At 43.9% G+C, this 24,390-nt stretch overlaps 1 protein-coding gene across 2 annotated transcripts in view; it reads left to right on the forward strand.

Annotated features, from left to right (window-relative positions):
* The window catches only part of LOC124797855 (semaphorin-1A), a 909,059-nt gene that overhangs the window by 647,726 nt on the left and 236,943 nt on the right, over nt 1-24,390 (forward strand). For both annotated transcript variants that reach the window (XM_047260924.1, XM_047260925.1), the window contains exon 4: nt 19,779-19,824. In XM_047260924.1, coding sequence (XP_047116880.1) covers nt 19,779-19,824 — 46 coding nt within the window. The remainder of the gene's footprint in view (nt 1-19,778; nt 19,825-24,390) is intronic.

Consider the following 24,390-nt stretch of genomic DNA (forward strand, 5'->3'; position numbering starts at 1 on the left):
GAGTAGCATGGAGAGCTGCATCAAACCAGTCTCTGGACTGAAGACCACAACAACAACAACAACAACAATCTACATCGTTGCCATGGAATTGCTTCTCGTAGATGAGGATCATACATCACTTAAGTATGCGGAGACACGTTCAAATAAGGCTTCAAAGTGGGTGGCTCGATAAACAGTAGCCTCGTCGTCTTTCCGTTCTTCTACTTTTTCTTCTCTGACGAAAACCTGTATTTTGTGACGTGCACAAGGACCAGTTGTTGCCGTGACTACTCATGTTCTGTTTTCTGAATAAAAACTGCCTGGTGTTTCTTGAATTTTTGCCCGTGCACTGTCACTAATCTACGAATGCCTCGAAAATCCGGCAATCTATGTTAACGACAGATGTAGTTGAATGTTTTAGCTTCGTAATATTACCACGAATTTCAAGAAGCTTGTATCCTTCCCCATCCAATGAGGGTGTTTCTTGCCGGAAATATTTACGACATTGCACAGTGTGTCTGTGAAAGGGGCGGTGGGATTGGGCTCCTAGAGGAAACAGACTTGGCAAGCGGTCTGAGTTGACAGCTTGATTGTATCAAAGTGACTGCGCGCTGTTTTCGTCGCACAAACCAAGCGATCGATGGCAAATTTGAGATTTGTATAGGTGTTAGCAATTGTAGCTGTATGATTGCGCTGTTTCGAAGGTAATGAAATCAACACAACTGTGCTTCTGCAAGTAGCAGACTGCCGTGGCATTCTTATGTCCAACCCATATCGACTTCAAACCATTTCTGGGAATTTTCGAATTAAGATTCTGAACATAGAAAAACGAGAGAAGTTACGAAAAAGGATTCTCTTTAGAAACATTTGTGAAACACGCAATAGTAAATATATTCCAGACGACTTGAAAACTGCGCTCAAAAAGTGTATTTTATGCAATCTACAGATCTCATACACACTGCCGGTGGCTCCTCATAATGTTCGCTCACTAAATATCAAGTCCCGGGACGACAGTTCAGAGATATGACAGCCGACAAAACATCAAGAGAACACCTGCGTGAACTGTGAACAGTGGGGCTCATTGCGGACCGTGCCTATTACTAACAGATTATGTACGGCATCACAGTCAGAAAGCTAGTTTAACATTGACGAATTCTTGAATCTGGGTCCATTCTTTAAAAGTGGATGGCTGAAGCAAGAAATGTGTCGGAAGTAGGTTGGCACGGACGGCCAAAACTTTAAATAACAAAAGAGCTATACTGCATCAGATATTGATAGCGAAATGCAGAAGAATGTGTGTGTGTCTTGTGGGGGGGGGGGGGGGGACGACAGCATTGTCTAGAAGTAAGATGTGTATCACCGGGCCGGCCGGAGTGGCCGTGCGGTTCTGGGCGCTGCAGTCTGGAGCCGAGCGACCGCTACGGTCGCAGGTTCGAATCCTGCCTCGGGCATGGATGTGTGTGATGTCCTTAGGTTAGTTAGGTTTAATTAGTTCTAAGTTCTAGGCATCTGGTGACCACAGAAGTTAAGTCGCATAGTGCTCAGAGCCTATTGTATCACCGGAAAACAGAAGCAGAAGAAACTGGAAGATTTGGAAATGAGGTGATTTTGAAGAACGTTAAAAAATGAGCGACAAATAATGTAAGGTAGGAAGTATTAAAAGGAATTACGTGGCATGCAGTCCAGCAGAGGGAGGGCTTTACCAGAAGGAGGTTAAAATGGCTTTGAGCACTATGGGACATAACATCTGAGGTCATCAGTCCCCTAGAACTTAGAACTACTTAAACCTAACTAATCTAAGGACATCACACACTTCCATGCCCAAGGCAGGATTCGAACCTGCTACTGTAGCAGTCGCGCGGTTCCGGACTGAAGCGCCTAGAACCGCTCTGCCACCGCGGCCGTCCCCAGAAGAAGGGACGTGTTAATAGGATATCAGGTACAACAACCAGAAATAACGTGGCACTTAAGGAGCACAAGAAGGGAAAATAGTATATCCAGAAATGTATTGTCTGATCAAAAGTATCCGTACACCTGTTAGTGTACAGTAATATGTAGTGTGGTTACCCTTCCGCCCTGGTACACACACTTTCAGTGGGGTGACAGTGTCTGTGGAGGAACGGGGGCCTGTGTTTCAGTAACAGCCGAAACGAGAGGTGTTCCATTGGCATATGGTCGTAACGCTCGACAGATCAGTGTATTTCAGGACCGTTATTTTTCAGTATCCATTGCCTCACTGATGCTTTGACAGTGTGCATTATCTTGCTGATACAAGCAAACGCCGTCTCCAATACACAATGCTGTAAAATGTGTTCTTATCCTTCTGCATTTACAGTTTCTTTAGCACAATAAGAGGACCACACCCTAAACAAGAAAAACACCCGCACACCGTAACACTTTACCAATTAGTTATTTACATGTTCTGCAGATCATTGCCACGATTTTTACTGATATATGTAATGAGTGAGTGTGCAGACTGCATGTAAGTCTTGTTGTAAGACCACTTTTCCACAGTCACAGTAATGCAAGTGACGTTAGTTATAAACCGCGTTTTGCTTTGTTTCACAGCACATTCAGTGGTCAGATCTTTTTGTTTCCTGCTTCATTCCTAATGTTCTTCTACAAGTAGGTGTTCGATTTTAGTACGCAGCACCTCACTGACACGAAATATATATTTTCGTTTTCGTGTTGTGTAGATCCACTTACACAAAGTACGCGCAGTGTATATGGATCTACACAACATGAAAAGGACAACATATTTAGTGTCAGTGAAGTGCATTGTAGTAGAATCGAATACTTAATTTAGATTTGGTTGGCTGGTTGATTGATTTGAGGGAGGAGACAAAACAGCGAGGTTCTCGATCCCATCGGATTAGGAAAGAATGGGGAAGGAAGTCGACCGTGCCCTTTTAAAGGAACCATCCCAGCATTTGTCTGAAGCGATTTAGAGAAATCACAGAAAACTTAAATCAGGATGACCGGACGCGGATTTGAACCGTCGTCCTCCCCAATGCGAGTCCAGTGTGCCAACCACCGCGCCACCTCGCTCGGATTTACTTACTTTAGAAGAACCTTAGGAATGAAGTAGCAAACCAGAAAATCTGTCCTGAACGTGCTTTTAAATAAAGCGATACACGTATGATCTAAATTATATTTTTAGGACAGTCGCAAAAAGCGGTATATAAGTTACATTACTTGTAGGTGTAAGTGATTTATTGTGAGCGTAACCGCTTGCTGGCCATTTACAGTTTACGAAAATAGCGCACTGGCTTAAATTTAATAGGAATGAACCTGCTATTCTCTAATATTACTTTCTTTTACAAGCAGGACACTCCACCTGCATAAAAAGTAACAGAACGACGAGTTTGTAGCGGCACACGAAGTTTCATTTATCTGTTAAAATAAGAAAATTGCAAAGATTTATTCATGCTATACGAGAATTTATTTAAGAAAAATGAAAGTTAAACAGAACGGAAGATTTCTTTATTTTGTGTGGTTCGCCGTCTGCTGCGAATGGTGCACTGAACGGCCCTGCATTATAGAGAGAGCAGAGGAATAAACCACCAACCTTAGAGCAAAGAACTGGTTGGCATCCGCTTGTGTAACAGAGGGATAACATGCGAAGCAGAGGCGAGGGGGAAAAAAAAGACGTGTGGAGCTAATATCAAGCTCTCGTTTGCTAGCGAAACAGATACAGCGATTAAATTTAATAACGAATGCAATTTTGTTTGTGGTGAGCTTTTGTACGGCGCATCTGGCGCCGCTCGCAGCGGAGGCGCTTGCGCAAATACGATACTTGCAGCGGATATTGCCGCTGCGGACGCGTACTTAGATAGCTGAATTATTCAGCCCATATCTGCGCAGCGCGCTGCTGTAGCGTGGCATTCGGCCAGAAACTTTATTCTTGAGCGCGCGGACAAAAGGGGGAATATATTTCCTGCGCTGGCGGCAGGTAGAGTTCGCCACACCGACATATCGTGCCGCAGCGCTCGAGTTCTTAGGGGCGGGGTCGCCGCCGGACTTGGCTCCGTTACAATTCTGACCGTTGTGCGCTTCCTCTGGCGTGTGAACGCGTCTCTGCGAGGACACTATCCATTCTGGAAACAATGCGGCGCTGCCTCAAAATAGAGCTGGAAAACCTGTTCACTCACCGGCCTACTGGCATCAAGAAGCGAGTAATGCAGTGCCTGCCACGTCGTTAGCCGGCGCAGTTCAAGTAGTGTAACACTGTTCAGCAGTCACGAATCGTCGAGTATGGGAATGCATGCAAAACTTCGGGACGTGTGGGGACAGAAATCTATCGGGAGACGAGTAACGTTGCCCTCTATTCTCTTCAAAACCGGACAAAGTATTAGTCGCTCCCCTTAAAACAGCACAGTGTAGATAAAGGGCGGCCAAATTTCGGCTCGCGGGCCGTGATCTGGCACGAGTGCTGTAGCGCTCAGCCTGGCTGGCACATTTCCCCCACCACCACGCGACGCTGTCTAGCCTGCGGAGAAGTGGTAGGGGGGGGGGGGGGGGAGAGAAACAGCGAACACGTATTTAAATGACTATGCAGTTGCACTGTATAGACTTCGTTTTAGTTTTCACATTTCTCAACAACATATATCAAAAAGCAAAACAAATTTTCAGTATTATTTAATTATTTTTTGTGAGCTCAAGACAATTTTTATCTGGTACAAACTGTCGGCATGCAGACAGTCGCAGAAAATTACAGATTTTCGGACTCAGGTTGTCACAGAATCGGAAATCATTTTGTTTAATAATAAAAACAATGTCTTTTGTATATGTATGTTGATCAAAAATGGTAGAAATTCTGCAACCTCATTGTGGAGACGTGGAACCGCTACCTAAGGAAACCAATGTAGACATCCTGGACAGTTTTAACGTTAAAGGGATTTGTTTTTGGAATGGGAATAATGCTTCAAATCAGTAAGTTACATCTGCACAGGCGCAGGGGCGCTTTAAGCCGACACGGGAAACGGTCTCGAAAACGGCACGAAAACAGTTTTCCATAACGCCAATGAGCTTAGGGAACTGGACTGTGTTTATCACAATGTGTTCCTTCTACAGTCGATTTTATTGTTAAATACGTGCCCATCAGATCAGAAATATGTTTTTTCTCCCCTTGTAATGCCTTAATTAGCGTAGTGCACAATCAAGTCCACTTAAAATGAGAGGTCTGCAATCCAATCCGGATATTATAATTTGCCTTCCTGTTTCATTTTTCTTTTATAAATTCAACGATAGCGTGTTTTAAGTTGAAAACTAGTTCTAGACATATCCCTTGACTTAAACAACGTACTTTACAGTAATACAGGATGAGCACAAAGTTGGTTCAAATGGCTCTGAGCACTATGCGACTTAACTTCTGAGGTCATCAGTCGCCTAGAACTTAGAACTAATTAAACCTAACTAACCTAAGGACATCACACACATCCATGCCCAAGGCAGGATTCGAACCTGCGACCGTAGCGGTCGCTCGGCTCCAGACTGCAGCGCCTAGAACCGCACGGCCACTCTGGCCGGCTGAGCACAAAGTTTTGGCCTGATTATAACAATTTATTACAGAATAACTGTTTGACATAACCATTTTCGTTTGATGCCGTTACATAGTTTAGTGTTACTAGATTTTTTTTTAGACCACTTACGTTAATAAACCTCAAAGTGTGCTCCCTTGGTAGCTCGAAGAATGTCGAGGCGGTATTCCAGTTCCCGCCAGGTGTTTTGTAACACGTGTTCTGTCACAGTACCCACAGCAGCTTGTATCCTAGCCTTCAGTTCGTCGACGTCAGCAACTGGTGTCACGAAGACTCTGTACTTGATATAGCGCCATAAAAAAAGTCAAGGGACGTAATGTCTGGAGAACGAGGTGGCCAGGGTGTTGGACCGTTCCTTCCAATCCACTGATCACGAAATGTTTCATCCAGGAAATCACGCACTCCAAGCTACCAAGGGAGCACACGTTGAGGTTTACTAACGTAAGTGGCAAACAAAAGCAGTAACACTAACGGCATCAAATGTAACTTATTATGTCAAACGGTTATTCTGTTATAAATTTTTATAATCAGGGCAAGACTTTGTGCTCACCCTGTATATAAGGTCTTCATACTCTTTGCTCAGCTCCACCAAAACCCGATGCAACTGATAGTGGAGTAACGCGTGTGACTTCAGAAAATTTACTATTCTTACCACCAATTTCTACACGCGCTGTGGATGCCTGCTTATCAGAAAGTGCTTCTTGATGTACAGAACATTGAATTCCATCTGTTGATCGTTGTAAATTTTTGCTGTTAGTAAGCGACCCTTTCTTTGCAGGTAAGAGTGCATCTTACTTTATTCCCAGTTTTGCTATTTCACATAGGTGACGCGAATGTATCAGCACTGCAGTACGTAACGAGGAGAGCGCGGTAGGTTCCCACACTGACTAACATTTGCTAACAAAAGTTGCCTTTCGACACGTAGACATTAGGAGGAGCCTACAGATCATAGAAACTATCTTTCAGTAATTTTGCAAAGAGAGGAAACGTTGATGTTAATTAATAAATGAATAACTTTGGCATAACCAAAGATGTACGATCTTATATGAACTATAACAGTTCTACGCTCAAGTTGCCGACTGCTCCGTAGACGGCAGACCTCGATAGGATGCCTTTCGATCTAGTCATGCGGTACGCCATGCTCTCGTACTCTGTTAGCTTACAGTCAACGTGAACAAGTTTATTTTACGGTGTTTCTTAAACAAACGCACCTTAATGGCATCCCGTGTAAAAATTATTTGCACATAAACATTTTTTCCAGCTTCATTACGTAAAACATAGACAGCAGTATTGCACTTCCAGATTCCGACGGCGCTGCTACGTCTCTGCAAGGGGACATAGAACTGCGAGAGCTTTCCCACGTAACAGGTACGAAGAATTCCTACATGGCGTCTCACTAAGTCAGTTCAAGCACGGACTGGCTTGAAAATGGCTGAAATGGCTCTGAGCACTATGAGACTCAACATCTGAGGTCATCAGTCCCCTAGAACTTAGAGCTACTTAAACCTAACTAATCTAAGGACATCACATACATCCATGCCCGAGGCAGGATTCGAACCTGCGACCGTAGCAGTCGCGCGGTTCCGGACTGAAGCGCCTAGAACCGCTCGACCACCGCGGCCGGCACGGACTGGCTTAATTAATGGAAATCTCGGGTGGAAAACGTGGCCAGTTATACTGTACGCACTTTATACCACTATCTAAGGACTCACCGGGTAAACTGAGACATTTTTGTAGATTTAGTTCGAGTGGGGGGTTCTTACATTTTCATAATCAAGTAAATTTTTAAGTTCTTTTTGTACAGTGTTGACATGTAGCTCCCCAGCAAATTTGCGGTATCTGTCTATTATGTCACTGTATGACAGACATTGAGAGTTCTCATCCATCTCTTCTGTCATTCCCGTTAATTTTTAAAGGCTTGTGACAACAGGTCGCTGGACTGCCTCTTTTTGTGCAAACAATCACTGTACCTGCGAGCATCCTCCATACCACAAACAAACAGCGAAGGGTTCTGCCGAACTGAAGAGAGGTGTGCCGGCCGAAAAATGCCACACCGCAGTACTCAATGAGATGTCGCGCTGTTCCGGATACTTTCGAGAAGGACCGAGCAAATCCGAGGCTGGCCGGGTCTCTGCCCGCCCGCCGTGGCCACGCCGCTATAGTATAGTGTAGAATCGGTATCAAGCAAGCACGTGACTGCACCACTGATCTAAATAACGGCAGGGAAGTTGTCTGTAAGCGGCAGTCGTTTGGAAGGAATAAACGCAATAAGATTGGTCGCCGTGAAAAGAGCTATCGTCTTTGAACATGTAAATGATCGCACCGTGAATGAAATTGCCTTATTTTTTAATACACTGCTCAAAAGTACTAGGGACGCTGACTTTGGGCATCTGCCATATTCCATTGCGCAGTAATTAAGGATTGGGTATGTTATGAAATTATACTTTTATCTTTTAAAAACTAAGTGTACGACAAAACATCATTACATCCTCGTTAGTCTACATAAAAATAACTGAAATGACCGACAGGTGACGAAAACAAAGTGGGAACAATCGTTCATCCCCTCATCCTGGATGTTTTTCATGGGACTTTGAGAACCTCTGTGAGGTTTTGTTACCGCCTGACGAGTATCAATGAAACCCCGTGAGAGTTCCTGGAGAGGACGACTACGACTCATCTGTCAGGCGTGTTCTACTCCTGCACGGTGGCGTTTGGGTCAGGACTTACCGCTAACTATTCCATTACTTCAAAGTCCAGGCTTCGCAAGACACACTTGGTGACACCCACCACAAGGACGCTGGCATTATCGTGCAGGAGGAAGAACTCACGGCTACCACAGTATGCAGCAGCCACCACATGGTCCAACAGGATCTGTGCGATGTGCTGCCTGACAGTATGCCGGCTATGGACAATGACAAGTTCCGGACGGCTGTCAACACTGAACCTTGGAAATTTGTAGATTTCGTGGACAACTGGCACGTATCACTCACCACAGGTCTTCGCACACGAAAACGGACGTCACCTCGCGTCAGAGGATATCTTGACTCGTCTGTGAATAACACGTTTCGTTAGTGACGGAGTTGCCAGTTGACATGGGAAGGGCAGAATTGAAGGCAAACTGCAAGATGATGTGTTAATCCGGGTATTCCAACATGACGTCTTGGTCGTCAGGTCCTTTCTCGTAACCTGTTCATTACAGTCCGATTGGACACATAGTCTCCAGTGATCCTTCTGAGACCGTCTTGCAGTGCTCCCTGGCGTTATCCGTACGGCAAAACGACGCACAAATGGCCAGATATCGTTCTTCACGTGAGGCTGTAGTGCGTCGGCGACGTTGTGCACCCGGCTTGTGGACTGCCTGTCTCCCTGTAGAGTATGACATTGACATACGGAGAGGCATTGGCATCTGCAGGAAAACGAGCAAAAGTACATCCTTTTTGGATCAAATAGACCACCCTTGCAACGTTCACTGCATCAAGATGTCGCATTGCATGTCCTTAGTTGAATACAACGTCCACAAATGACAACTGCCATCTGTGTACACCACCAAAAAACACTTGAACACCGGTACTCACATTCTTCTGACGGTTCACATGAAGCTGTAATGCATAGCGCAGCCAATAAATGGCGAATGATTTTAACTGTTGCCTTCATTGAAAGCGAAGATATCAAGCCATGCTATAAGAACACAAGTACCGCCTGTATCAGAATGGATTTAACATACCGGACATTGATACACCTTTTCCCCAAATTCTTTTGAACAATATATATCAGTACGAACTGTCCAAGACGTCTGCAAGGTATGATGTACCATTCGAAGCCATATAACACGACATAAAGGAGTCCTCAGATGCTCAGTATTTATTGCGCAATACTCAGTACAGGGGTAGTATTGCGCAATAAAAGGCAGTTTCTGCCGATACCGACGGTAATTCAGTTTGCTGCGAATGATTTCCCGCAAAGAACTGAAAAAAAAGTGAATGACAAAAGATTAGGAAGTTTGCTAGGGGGTGTATTAAAGCATCTTGCGGTACTTGAGTGAAATTAAATTCGTGACTTGAAAGAAAATGCCAGATACTTCATTGTCCACAGTAGCAGAAAGCAGAAATGTTTATTTTACTTGTGGCAGTTTTCAGGAGTGGTAAATACGCTGGTGTCCAAAATTAAAAGGAGCAAACGGAATTTTTGCAACGCTGCGTTTATTTCGCCATAAAACGGTATAAATAGGTGGTAGTAAAGAAGAAACAATGTGAAGAATACAGAACGTAAAAAAACTAAAACATGCGTAACGGTAGACAGAAGTGTTCTTCGTTTTTTCCAACTTAACAGATTTGCACACACATTCCGACTACTGATAAATGTGCTCAGTACGGTGTGTGACCACCTCTGGCAACAACACACGCGTGGCCACGACGGGACATACAGTGAATGATGTCATCAATCTCATATTGTGACAATAGCTCGCATTCTTCCTGCAGGGCTGCCCGCAAGTCCCGAGGAGTGGTTGGTTTATGTTGATGTGATGCAAGCCGTCTCGCTAGTGCATCCCAGACATGCTCTACGGGATTCGGATCGGAAGAGGGAGCCGGCCACGCCACGCGTGCAGTATCTTCCGTTTCGAAGAAAACATCAACCACCGTTGCGCCATGAGGCGTACCATTATTGCCCATCAATACAAAGTCTGGGCCCATAGCACCTCGGATAACCGCACATGAGGTCTCAAGATCTCGTCACGATACCTGACAGCAGTTACATCTTTCTGATTCATCCGTACAATTTCATGAAGAGTTGTTCGGATGGTCAGCATAATGCCTGCGCATACCATTAGGTATCCTCCTCGATATCGGTCTCTTTCCACAATTGCGGCTGGCCCCGGCAGAGGTTCGAATCCTCCCTCGGGCATGGGTGTGTGTGTGTGTGTGTGTTTGTCCTTAGGTTAATTTAGATTAAGTAGTGTGTCAGCTTTAGGGACTGATGACCTGAGCAGTTAAGTCCCATAACATTTCACACACATTTGAACATGTTTTTTCTTTCCACAATGTTTGGGTCCCGAAATCGTATTTCGCGTTCCCTCCAGATGCGAATCCGTCGAAAATCGCTCTCCAGACCAAATGGGGGCTCATCTGTGAGAAGAACATTGGACCACTGTTCGACCGTCCATGAGGCATGTTGACGTCGCTGCTCTAGACGTTCCTTCTGTGAAGGCGCGTCAGAGGTACAGTACTAAGGCGGTACCGTTTTATCCTTACAGCCAAATGATTATTTCTGTTTCTGATGACACACCTGGTTAGCTCTCCCGTGGTCTTTACGCCTCTCCACTGCAGAGTCTGGCAGGTGTTTTCTCTATGCCGTACTGCATCGTCTTTGACTGTCTACTCAGCGATTGTGGTTGTGGGATTACCCAGCAAACACTACCCCGTTTGATAGGTGCCCTGACGTAATCGTTGGTGTGGTTGTCCGTTGACCGGAATACCATCTTCCGTGCAGAACACGGTCGTACGGACATTAGCTGACAGTTTGTGTGTTTATATCGTGAATTAGACACAGGAAGGTGAAATAGAGGTTTGTTGCTTTAATTGTGGACACCATTCTAATATCAGATCAGCTGGCCAGTCAGGAAATACATTCTTTTTCCCTTGCAACAGTTGTCACACCACGGACATAAGATCGTGTTAGCTTTCAATCAAGAATTCGTAAATAATGGTTGCTTCGTAGCAGTTGTTACAGTAGAGAAATATATAGAAAACACAACATGTACACGATAAATAACACAGTTCACTTATTTGTCAGTCGTCCTTACAGTTTACGAATATATGCTGCAGTGAATGAGCATGTGGGCCATTGAATTTATTATTGGAAGCGTTTCAGACTTCTGTTTAATTTCTGTTTGTAGGCAAGCAACTCAAGCGCAATTCACACGAATATCTACGTCATCGAGCGCCGACATGTTCGTTACAAAAGCAGAGTTGTACCTGACTTGTTCCTGGTATACATGTTGATTGTACAATATTATTTCGCCATTCGTGGCCTTTTACTTCCTCGCAGTATTACTGCGCAAAGAATATTGCGCTTGTGAGGGCCCTTTATGAACAGCGGTACTAAAAAGGTCAGACGGGGACCAAATACAATACCTCATCAATAAATATCGGTTTCAGACTTCAGAGGAATGGTTGCTGTCAATGACTGCAATCCATCTCAACCAGTTTCAGAACGAACATTGCGGATGGAACTGCGTTCAGTGGGCTGCTGGAGTATGGTGTCTCGCAGAAGGCCATTGCTCCAAAAGCACATAAGGCTGCGAACTTCAGTGGGCAAAGCAAAGATTAAAACAGGACAGTAGCTGTTTAAAGTCGTGTGGTATGATCCGATGAGTTGCGATTTTGTCCCTTTTTGGATAATTCGAGGCATCGAGTGCATGGATGGCCCAGTGAGGCGTGTGCCCAGCGTGGTTCTGTGATTCTTTTGGGGGTATTTTTGGTGTAATGACTTGAGTTCACTTATTCATGTTATCGTTAACATGAACCAGAATGTTTATTTCAACGTCCTCGGTGACCAGGTGTTCACCTTTCTTCTACATCTTCATAATGAGTATGCTTGGGCACTCCCATTCCTAAGACAACAGCACCCGTGTTCACAGCGCAGCAAGCATATGTTCCTCTTTTGACGAACACTAAAGCGCACTTCCGTACATCTATTGACCCACAAAATCACCCAATACTAATCCCATAGAAAGTGTCTGGTACTACATCGAACAACGGGGCAAAATGTATCTATCGGTACCTTACGATTTGCTAGCTCTGCAGCAACTAAATTGAAATGAATTGCTTAAGCTCTGTGTGGAGTATATGAAGAAACTTGTGGTCTCTATTCTCGCCGAATTTAGGCCATGATCCAAGCCAGAGGCGGTGTTACACAATACTAGCATGATGTTTCTGGTGGGTGACAAATTCTTTGTCCGGTGTGTGTAGTTTCGCCATTATCCAGATGTTGAATTGCCTCCAGGGTCTAGCTGTATACGTAGGTGGCTGCTGACCACACGAGACGAGATGGTCTTCAACTTTGCCCATTAATCGTAGTGAGGCCAGATCAAAAGTTTCTTACATTAATTGGGAGAGTAATTTTGCCTTATGCAAGACACTGCTTTATTAGTTGTTATTATCTAAACATGTTTCAGCACTTCGTGCTATCTTCAGTAAGATTTTTCGTGTATTTTCTTTCTGATATGATGCCATTAGTTGCTACGCTGGTAGTTTTCTATCTGCCAGGCCTTCTACAGCTTGTCATGGTTATTTTGCTGCGTCAAGAAAATAAACAAAAAAATCTCACTGAAGATAACACATCAAGTACTGAAACCTGTTTGTGTAAAAACAAAGGTAATACATCTTCATCTACATGACCACCATACAATTCACACTCAAGTGCCTGGCAAAGGGTTCGCCGAACCAGTTTTACACTATTTCTCTACCGTTACGCTCTCGAACAGCACGGGATGAAAACAAACACTTCAATCTGTCCGTACGAGCTCTGTAAATATAACTTTTATCTTTTCCGATGTAACAGAATTGTCAATCAGCAACTTTGCGTTTACTGCGCTGTTCATGTGCAAGATAAAAATTAGAAAGTGTTCGTGCCAAATACATAAACGCAAATGTATCGCAAGCACACAACTCGCTAGCTAAAGAACATTGTTATTTTGCACAGGCCAGCCGCAGCATTCTATCGATATTTTAACGTTGTACTTACTGAAGATTGAAATGTGTACAGTGTGGAGCAAATTAAAGTGGCCCGGAGAACAGAGTTTCAGGGTACAAAGAAACACAGCAGAGGAAAGGAAATAACAGTACTAACCTGATTGTACCAGGTGTTGAAAGTAATCCCCTTTCATCTCTTGGGTCCTCGTCAGCGTGTTGCTGAAAGGGTTCAAAATGGTTCAAGTGGCTCTGAGCACTATGGGACTTAACCTGATTGTACCAGGTGTTGAAAGTAATCCCCTTTCATCTCTTGGGTCCTCGTCAGCGTGTTGCTGAAAGGGTTCAAAATGGTTCAAGTGGCTCTGAGCACTATGGGACTTAACTTCTGAGGTCTTCAGTCCCCTAGAACTTAGAACTACTTTAACCTAACTAACCTAAGGGCATCACACACTTCCATGCTCCAGGCAGGATTCGAACCTGCGACCGTAGCGGTCGCGCGGTTCCAGACTGTAGCGCCTAGAACTGCTCGGCCACACCAGCCCTCTGCTGAAGGGGGATCGAAGCTGAACTGCTGGAGTTGCTCCAATTTCATCCGAAGTGTTCTGATGCAGTGCTTGAAGGCTATGAGGGTTGCTGCGGTATGCCGTAGACGTGAGGACTCCCCACACAGAGTACACGCGCACTGACAGATCAGGTGACCTGGGTGACCAGCTAGGACCACCACCAGACTGACTTCTGCTAACAACTTTGCCAGGCGTGAAGATGTGCGTGTCAGTGTGCTGTATGGGCAGTTGCTCCATTCCGTTTGAAGTAACTGTAGGTCTTTTCCTTCTCTGTTAATGCTGCCACAAATGGTTTCAAAATGTTGGCAATGTTAGGTGCAAAATTCAGCGTCTGATAAAATAAAATGGGTCCAATAAAGCGGCGTGCAGATACTGCACACCAAGCGTCAACCTTCTGATCAGGCAATGGTGTTTCGTGGAAGTTACGCGAATTCTCCGCTGCTCAGAACCTGTGATTCTGTGAGTTGACATAACCACTTCAGTGAAATCAGGCTTCATTAGACGTAAAGAACAGATCCATGTCCAAGGCATTCATTGTTATCTGAGTGGACAGACACTCACAAAACTAGTGGGGTGAGGAGCATCTGCTGGTTTTAATGAACGAACAACAGACACTCAGAGGGGATGCATTTGGGTCCAGATGGAGTATTCGTCCGCATGATCGACTGATATGCCGGTCTCTTGCAACAGGCATCGGGTTTATTTGGCAGTACTTGTGAAGCATTTTCTGGTGGACCGCAGCCTCATTTTCTGGTGTTCGGGCACGTTTCGGAATGTTTTTTGACTTGTTGAAAACAGATCCTGTCTGACGCCAATTTCGGGCTTAGTGTTGCATGGCACTCTTTTATGGCGTTTTGACTCCACACCATTAAACTTCTCAGCAAACAAATGACCACGCCGTTTCCACGACTTCATTATCACGTAACTTTCCACAACGAACAACCGCTGTTCCATTGTGAGTACCACCGTCCCCAGCTCCACTCACACTGACACGCCCGCACTACGCTCTGAATAGGTGTGGATCATATGGCGGGCGTACAAGGGGTGTGCGCGTCACGGGGTGTGGTCATATGCAATCAATCACGTCCATTCGTATCCACTCGTCCGAGCCACTTTTATTTGCCCCACCCTGTATTACGCCAACTGAAGATCGGTGAAAGCCCGAAACGCGTATTGGCATACATATATAAAAATAAATAAAAAGGGGCTGGTTGCTGTGTTTCTTAAAATAATTTGTCAACAGAATATTTTCGCATTCGGAGGAGAAATTCGGTGATTGAAATTTCGCGAAAAGATCCTGCTGCTACGTAAAACGCCTTTGTTTTAATGATAGCGTATCATATCGGTGACAATCTCTCCCCTATTTCGCGATAATACGAAACGAGCTGTCGTTTCCTGAAGTTTTTCAGTGTCCTCCGTCAGTCCTTCTGGCAAGTATCCCATACCTCGCAGCAGAACTCCAGCAGACAGACAGAGAGGGACGGCGCAGTGGTTAGTACACTGGACTCGCATTCGGGAGGTCGACGGTTGAATCCACCTCCTGCCGTCGAGATTTAGATTTTATTTTGGTTTCCGGTGCTTTCTCTAAATCGCTCCAGCTAAATGCCGCGATTATTTCTTTGAAAGGGCATGCCCAGTATCCATCCCCAGCCTTCAGACAATTAGAGCTTGTTCCCCGCCTCGAATAACTTCGTACTGCATGGGACATTAAATGTCTTCATTCGTTCGTTCGTTCCTTCTTTCTTTCTTTCATTATTTCCTACCTTGCTTGCTTGCTTGCTTGCTTGCTTCCTTCCTTCCTTCCTTCCTTCCTTCCTCTAGTCGAGGACGCGCATAGGCGTAGTGTTGGGAGTCGCTTTTCACAGACCTATTGCATCTTCTAAGTGTTCTACCAATAAAACGCAGTCTTTCGTTCGCACTCCCCGCAACATTAGCTATGTGGTCGTTCCAGTTTACGTTGTTCCTAATTGTAATCCCAAAGTATTTAGCTGAATTGACAGTCTTTAGATTTGTCAGATTTATCTTGTAACCTTCTTACATGAATCGGAATTCCTCTGCCGTTTTTCTTAGCAGGCACGAAATTAATAAGAGCTACAACATCCAACCGAAACAGTTTCACCACTCTGCAAACAATAAGACATTTTAAGTTTTGGACAAAATTAACGAATGGTAAAAAGGAAATAAAGGTAACGTCCTACACGATTTCAATTTTCACCAACTGTTGTGAAACTTCATTGAATACTTATCTGTCCCTTAGCAGGATAACCATTATTTCTTTTAATCTGAAAACAATGTAAACAACAGTAGCGAGAAGAAATAGCCCACACAACATGCGCTGATCCGTTCTTCGTAAGAAGTATTGTTACGTCCTCATTACTCTGATTGGTAAATCACATGACCACATTAACGTAGCTAATTGGTTCGGAAATAAGGCATCAAGTCGATGTAAAATGAGTCGGCGTGTGGAGCATATACGTCTCACTGCCAAGAAACAGGACGTCGACCAACTCGTTATTGTTCGTAAAAAGTTTAATGAAATTAACTAATAGTCCCGGTCGCTATGAAGCTGATACTGGTTTCAAATCGTCTAAAAATTTATGAAAAACTGAGTAGTTTAGTAATTCAGTCTCCATTCCACACGAACAAACTATACTGTATAAACCAATTGGTTATTATGACAGCAAATCAGATAATCTACAGAGGTGTTATAACTTCATGATAATAACGTGGTTAGTGCTAGTTCGACGTTTTCCTGTCTGAAGAAAATTACACTGAAAAATACATGTTGCTTGTCAGTTTAGAAGATAAATACCAAAACACCTTAATGATAGTAACTGAAATAAGCAATCACTTTTCAAAACGCAATCGTTACAACGTATCAACGCTTAGTATTAAAGGTTGTGCTGTGCCCTAATTAACTTCACATGGTCTGTTTAAACACACATTATATCAATATTCGTACATGAATATACACACAAGTTCGACGCCATGCGAAATCAGATGAACGCAGAATGACACACACAACGTAAAAGTTATGAACCACTATCTTTTAATGTGTCTGGAATTGCTGGTACTTCATGCTTAGTCTTTAGACCGGAAGCTTATTGTTGTTATTGAACCAATACTTTCAATGAAAATTCGTTCATATAATTAATAAAACTGCGAATTAAAATAAAGCTTAGCTCATATCGTCTAATATCTGAAATAGTGCTGGAGGTAATTGACACAATGAATCCTGCAGGGCTGTCCATAAATCCGTAAGAGTAAGAGGGGGTGGAGATCTCTTCCGAGCAACACGTTGCAAGGCAGCCGGGATATGCTTAATAATGTTCATGTGTGGGGAGTTTGGTGGCCAGAGGAAGTGTTTAAACTCAGAAGAGTGTTCCTAGAGCCACTCTGTCGCAATTCTGCACGTGTTGGCTGTCGCATTGTCCTGCTGGAACTGCCCACGTCCGTCGGAATGTACAACGGACATGAATGGATGCAGGTGATCAGACAGGATGCTTACGTGCGTGTCACCTGTCAGAGTCGTATCTAGACATATCAGAGGTCCCATATCATTTCCGACTGCACACGCCATACATCATTACAGAGCTTCCACCAGCTTGAACAGTCCCCTGCTGTCATGCAGGGCCCATGGATTCACGAGGTTGTCTCTCTACCCATACACGTCCATCCGCTCGATACAATTTGAAACGAGACTCGTCCGACCAGACAGCATGTTTGCAGTCATCAACAGTCCAATGTCGGCGCTGACGGGCCCCCGTTAGGCGTAAAGCTTTGTGTCGTGCAGTCATCAAGGGTACACGAGTGGGACTTCGGCTCCGAAAGCCCATATTGATGATGTTTCGTTGAATGGTTCGCACGCTGAAATTTGTTGATGGCCCTGTATTGAAAGCTGCAGCAGTTTGCTGAAGGGTTGTACTTCTGTCACGTTGAATTTCTCTCTTCAGTCGTCGTTGGTCCCGTTCTTGCAAGATCGTTTTCCGGCCACAGCGATATGGGAGATTTGATGTTTTGCCGAATTCTCGATGTTCACGGTACCCTCTTGATACGGCCGTATCGGAAAATCCCCACTTCATCGCTACCTCGGAGATTGTGTGTCCCATCGCTCGTGCCCCGACTTTAACACCACGCTCAAACTCACTCACATCTTGATAACCTGCCATTGTAGCAGCAGTAACCAATCTAACAACTGCGCCAGACACTTGCGCTCTCTTATATTGGCGTTGCCGACCGCGGCGCCATATTCTGCCTGTTTACATATCTCTGTATTTGAATACGCGTGCCTACACCAGTTTCTTTGCCGCTTCTGTGTATATTTCGAGAATCATCGGAGCACCATCTCAAAACTAACTAGAAATTAGGAAATGGATCATATCCCATATCACAAACTTCAGTTACAAAATCTCCATCCTAACGCTGTTTTCGTGATTTGGCAAATTGCCTCTTGCCTGATGCCCTCCTCGTAACCGCTGCCGTCAGTTAACCTAAAGGAGGTAAGTCATATGCGCCAGATGTCCGTTAATCACGCTAGCGGAGTTTTTTTTAATCAGAGTTTTCTGAAGCAGAGACTGGAGACTGCAGATGAGAAAGATATGAACATATTTTCCAACATTGTGTACTGCGTACGGCTATGAATCAGTTCAGAGACGATGATACTATCAACGTGACAATGCACCCTGCCATAAAGCGCCATCTAATGGTCAGATAGTGTATGTTAGTATAACATAGCAGACCAGAACTCCACTCACAAACTTTCAGAGTACGAACACAGACTGTCTAAAAAGAAACATCACCTTACTGGCTCCCAAGTCTAAGCCATCTCTCTCTATCAGGGCTCGGAAGTACGAAGCTTTGTTACATAAGTTCCTATCATATTCCAAATGTTACATCTAACAGGCTTAAGTCCAGTCAGATACCAATAAATACTGCTGCAGCAGTTGTTGTTGTTCATGAATTTTATAAGGGTTACATCATGAAAGGGAACAAATATGGATCCAACCAGTACCATCAGAAATGCATACCGACCTTATAACCACACTAAACCAGCAGGCATCAATTTGTTCCGACGTACGTGGAAGACATTTAATTGAATCCGCATGAACTGTTGGCTATGCAAGCACTTTTTTCTCAAACAGAAAAAAGTTCCCGATTCATCTTAGACTTGAGACACACCCCAGACCATGCAACATATCATGCAGGAGTGTACTTTAGCATGATACCCAGTCAATGCAAAGAAACTTCCTGTGACTGACTCAGAGTGCTGTTGACTGGATCAAGAAATTAGATTTATCATCATATACTAGTACACCATATATTTAAGATATTTTCCGTCTATTTGTCGCCTATTTTTCATTAGCACCATACCGTTGTTTCATGCCTGTAGCATTAAATAATGCCTAATAAATATGGGCTCTAAAACGCATATCTTAAGAGCAGTGAGCACTTGCCCGTCTTCGCTACTGTGAAACACATCTCTTCTACTGAAGAAGTATGCATAGCTTTTAAACTGTTCTTTCTAGAGCTCCCGTTTGTTGGACGTTTTTTCCGTGTTTCGGTTCATATTGCCTTCTCCAAAAACGTGAAAAGCAAAGAGCTTGCAGCAGAAGAGATGTATTTCACAGTATCAAAGATGAACAAGGGCGTTTAGCTCCTGAGCAGAAGAGATGTATTTCACAGTATCAAAGATGAACAAGGGCGTTTAGCTCCTGAGGTATGCATTTTAGAACTCGTGCTTACTAGCGATTTTCGTGTTTTGGTCCTTACTAACGTCTCTGAAAGTTTGTGACGGAGTCCAGATTCACGCTGTATTTTATGCTCACAGAACATATGAAACTGAATGTGTTAGACAAAAAACGAAATAAATTCTTTACCTGGCATATTATGTTTGTAGTGGGGTATTACAACAAAACAAAAATTTGCCACTCTGACATATAGCACTGTTCCAGATTTGATACTCTCTGCTGCACAACTTACCTAAGTGCCTGTTGTTTGTGTTTCAGGAACCTGGTGCACAACCTCAGCCTGGTCGACCTGTCCGAGACGCAGGTGAGTGTCTCCTCACTAGTTCACCCCATCTTCTAGTTCGATACATGTAATATCATCTCGTTAAAGGAGTGTGCGCGTCAATGGCTTGCTGGAACGCTTCAGCCCAGCTTTGTTTACAGTGAGGCGATTAATTTTTTAATTAATTTACCATTCTGAAATGAATCGCTGCCCCTGCAAAACGTACTGTTTTTTTCTTTTTCTCCAATGCTGACACGCAAAAAAGAAAAACTTTGCCAGCTTTATAACTGTGTGAAGTAAAAAGTATCTACGTAATCTGCCTGGTTCACTTAAGTTTCTTCATTCGAAAGTGTCGGGCTGTGCATCTAAAGGGTGTCTGAGGGAAGAATAAATGAATCAGTGTGTGATACGAGAAACCCTGCTCGTGAAACCACTGATGCGAAAGCTAAGAACCAATACGATGTGTCAGAAAACTGTGGCAGTGTAATACGAACATAACGAACCACTTATGTAATAAACTGATTTATTATGTACATGTTGGTAATAATAGCCAGTGACTGCTTAAGAGACCCATATCTCCTTTCCTCCCGTTTAATTGTGCCAATGTTCCTGATGGACAAAGCTCCACTTCGTTGTACAATATTCCGTTTGATCTTCGTGCTTGTGTATAGGATACTGTAACCTTCTGTTAGTTTTCACTTGTCCATTGAAGCATCCCCAACTCTCTTGTGGTTCCCTTTTTAGTTACTCCACGTCGACGTCTGCTCGTAGATACGTATCGTCGGTAGGTTTTCCGGCTTTACTTCTCGACGTGACAGCGACAGCGACGAATCTCCGATGAGGTGCGGGCCTTGTGTTTTGCTATTACTGCGAGTCTTCTAAATATCGCTTTTATTTAATAATTTTCCCGGCTAAAACTCTCCCCTTTTATGATTAAGACAGCCTGCGCCACATTTCGGAGGGAGTGGGGACGTCAAGGAGCCACAGAAGTTCATATTAAGCAGTCCGTAAAACACGTAAACGTTCACTTCAGTTAGCGTGTTAGTTAATGCCTACGCTTTCCGATAGATGGTGCTGACTTACTGCTGAATAGCTTGGCTTCCGTAAAACCTTCACTGATTAGTACTAGGTAAATGAAATAAGTACAACAGTCTTGTATTTCAATTTCACTCTGTATTCAAGGATTAAGAGGGTGATGGATGATGGTCTATTTAAAAGGTTCCTAGCCTGGAGGAATCTAAATAGTCCGCAAATGCCGACATGCACGCGCTCTATGTCCAGATTCGCAACTAACGGCACACGACACTTTCAAGCGTCCACACGTTAATATCTGAATACCGGTACCTCTGAATTCACTCGTATCGGCAGATAATTTGAGTTTCTGTCGTCTATATGTTCGTAAAGTTCCAATCTAGCACTAAAGTCCTAAAACCCCCTTAATACTCCGTTGCTACCAACAGTCAGAGATCGTACACTACATCACTTTAATCTCCGTAATATTCTGACAGTTTATCGTGAATCTTAACACGATAAAGTCCAATCTAATTATTGTCCCGCTGACTGACACGGGTTCCCCGCCCTTTAACGAAACAATCAAGGAAAAAAGGCGGCAGTAATGACGATCAGGCCTTTTTATAGGTTTTTCATCACAAGAGTTTAACGTCAGTGCCTTCTCCATGACGGAGCTTCCGTGGCTTTGCTGTACTTAGACGTTAAACCACTTGCTGATGTACTATAATTTTGATCTGCAATTACCGAACTCTGATTCTACACTATTTTCCCCTAAAAATTATATTCTTAATTTTAAATTATTCTTTCTATAGCTTACTGTAAACTGAACCGAGGTGTTACACCATGAAAAATCAACAGGAGTGCAGTTTATTGTAAGAAACGGTTGCATTTCGTGGCCGTGGCGGTTTAGCTGGTGGAGCTCTGGACTCCGTCTCTGGAGACCTGGGGTTCATTTCCGGTAGGGGAGACTTTTCCTCGTTCCAGTCGCTCCAAGATGGCCTCTGGCCCACACATTCTGCTGTCAAATGAGTACTGGGGGATCCTTTCCGGGAATAAAAAGAAGGAAGGAAGGAAGAATTAACGTCCCGTCGACAGCGAGGTCATTAGAGGCGGAACTCAGAATCGGATTACAAAAGGATGATCATCATCATCAGTGTTCTGCCCATGGCAGGTCTTGCCATGTAGATCTCCATGCGGTCCTGTCATTTGTTACCCTCTTCGGTTTTTCGTAATTGTTTTCTATCTTTGCACTATTCACCTTTTGTTATCTTGCGTGTCTTCTTCTTCTTCCATTGCCGGCTAGTTTGGCCGTGCGGTTCTAGGCGCTTCGGTCTGGAACCGCGTGACCGCTACGGTCGCAGGTTCGAATCTTGCCTTTCACAGAAGAAAGTGTGACACGGGAGGGATTCCTGCAAACAGTGTTGGAGCAATTCTCATACGTAATTAACAAACAGACAAATTTAGAAGAGCAAATGAATAGTAGGTTTTCAAAACTGGAAGAGAACACATCCAATTTCATGTCTCTGACTTATGGTAAAATGTACCACTTACATCAAAAATTAGACATGGGATTTAATGACATAGCTGGCCGTGGTGGCCAAGCGGTCCTAGGCGCTTCAGTCTGGAACCGCGTGACCGCTACAGTCGCAGGTTCGAATCCTGCCTCGGGCATGGATGTATGTGATGTCCTTAGGTTAGTTAGGTTTAAGTGGTTCTAAGTTCTAGGGGACTGATGACCACAGATGTTAAGTCCCATAGTGCTGAGAGCCATTTGAACCACCTTCTTCCATTCACAGTTCCTTCCGTAGCACCCATCAGTAAACTCTCTCTTCGCGTTGTATTTCTCTTCCTGATTATCTTTAAAATTTCTCTCTTGTCCTCCACTCTTCTCAACACCACCTTATTTCTCACTTTGTGTAGCCATTTTATCCCTCCTCCAAATCCACATCTGAAATGATTCTATTCTTCATTCTTGCTTTTCCCCCGTGTCCATCTTTAGTTCCGTATAATGCCACGTTCCATATGAATCATGTCGCCAGTCTCTTCCTCAGGTCCCTGTCCATGCACCACATATAAGCCACCGCCTCTTATTGGATGGGTCCCTGGCAGTTGTTATATTCTTTTTCACCTCATTGTTGCATCTTCTGTTTTCCTAAATTATGCTTCCCAGATATTTGAAAACACCAACTTGTACTATAGCTTCCTGCCCTAACATTGTAGCTATTCTTACTTTTCTTGCGCTTATCACCATAGATTTTGTCTTTTTCTTTTTAATTCTCGTTCCGAATCCCTCTCAGGTGGAATTTAATTTTTTTTAAACAAAAAATGGTTCAAATGGCTCTGAGCCGGCCGGCCTTTTTTTTTTTTAACATTCCAGTCATAGTTCTTTCGCTCTCTGCCAATAACATCATATCATCCGGAAATGGAATACATTCTGTTCTCCTACCACCAACGCGCGCTCCTCTTGCTGTAAGGAGGGGAAGGAAATCGGTCCTGTATTTCCTAACGAACAATTCCCGCATTTACCTGGAGCAGTTTAGGGAACTCATGGAAAACTTAAAATCGGGATGGCCGGACGCACATTTGAACCATCGTCTTTACGAATGCGAATCCACTGTGCTAATCACTGAGCCACCTCGCGCGGTCTGCGGATAAGAGGCGGCAGGGTCGAAGGGCCGACAGCCCTCGCCCTCCTACTGCCGCGGCGAAGAAGGCTGCAGTCAGGCCAGTAGCCGGTAACGGGCTGTGCGCCATAGAATTTACCTCTGTAAGCGGTTGTATTTCCCATACTAAAAAAAGTTTATAAAATTACTACAAATAAACTTACCTTGTATTTGTCGGTTTTGTTGATACTTCATTGTAGCCATTTGTTACGCAGCTCCCTCAAATGGTTCAAATAGCTCTGAGCACTATGGGACTTAAATTCTGAGGTCATCAGTCCCCTATAACTGAGAACTACTTCAAGCGAACTAACCTAAGGACATTACACACATCCATGCCCGAGGCAGGATTCGAACCTGCGACCGTAGCAGTCGCGCGGTGCCAGACTAGCGCCTAGAACCGCTCGGCCTCTCCGGCCGGGTGCTCCCTCAAGTGTCCTGAATCCTTCAGCTAAATTACATACATAATGTGATGTGAAAATAACTTTTCAGTCATTAGTCTGTGCTGTTTTTCAACAAATACATCACTTATTTCTGTTTTTCACACTACACTTCGGCTAGCCACAATACCAGCTTGAGACTGGGTCCTTCCCAACCTACTTGATAACTTGTATTGTACGAAAAGCCGAACGTGGCGTGATTATCGAAGATCCACATTTCAAAGATGTAAAAGAAATTTTGTTAAGTAGTAATATTTTACACAGTTAATTTACAAAATTACATTTTGAATTTCAATATACGTTTCTATAAATGTTTCCGTGAAATACATGGTGTTGCAAATCTAAAATGATTGAATATATACTCTACAAAACGTTGAAAGTGTATAGTGTGTCTTAAAGTTGACTTGGATGTTACAGACTCACACACATTTGTAAATACTAATGAACAATTAATACCCCCCGTCACGAAAATAGCAAAACGATAGAGAACGCTTGCC

This window comes from Schistocerca piceifrons, chromosome 5 (genome assembly GCF_021461385.2).
Source record: "Schistocerca piceifrons isolate TAMUIC-IGC-003096 chromosome 5, iqSchPice1.1, whole genome shotgun sequence".
NCBI lineage: Eukaryota > Metazoa > Arthropoda > Insecta > Orthoptera > Acrididae > Schistocerca > Schistocerca piceifrons.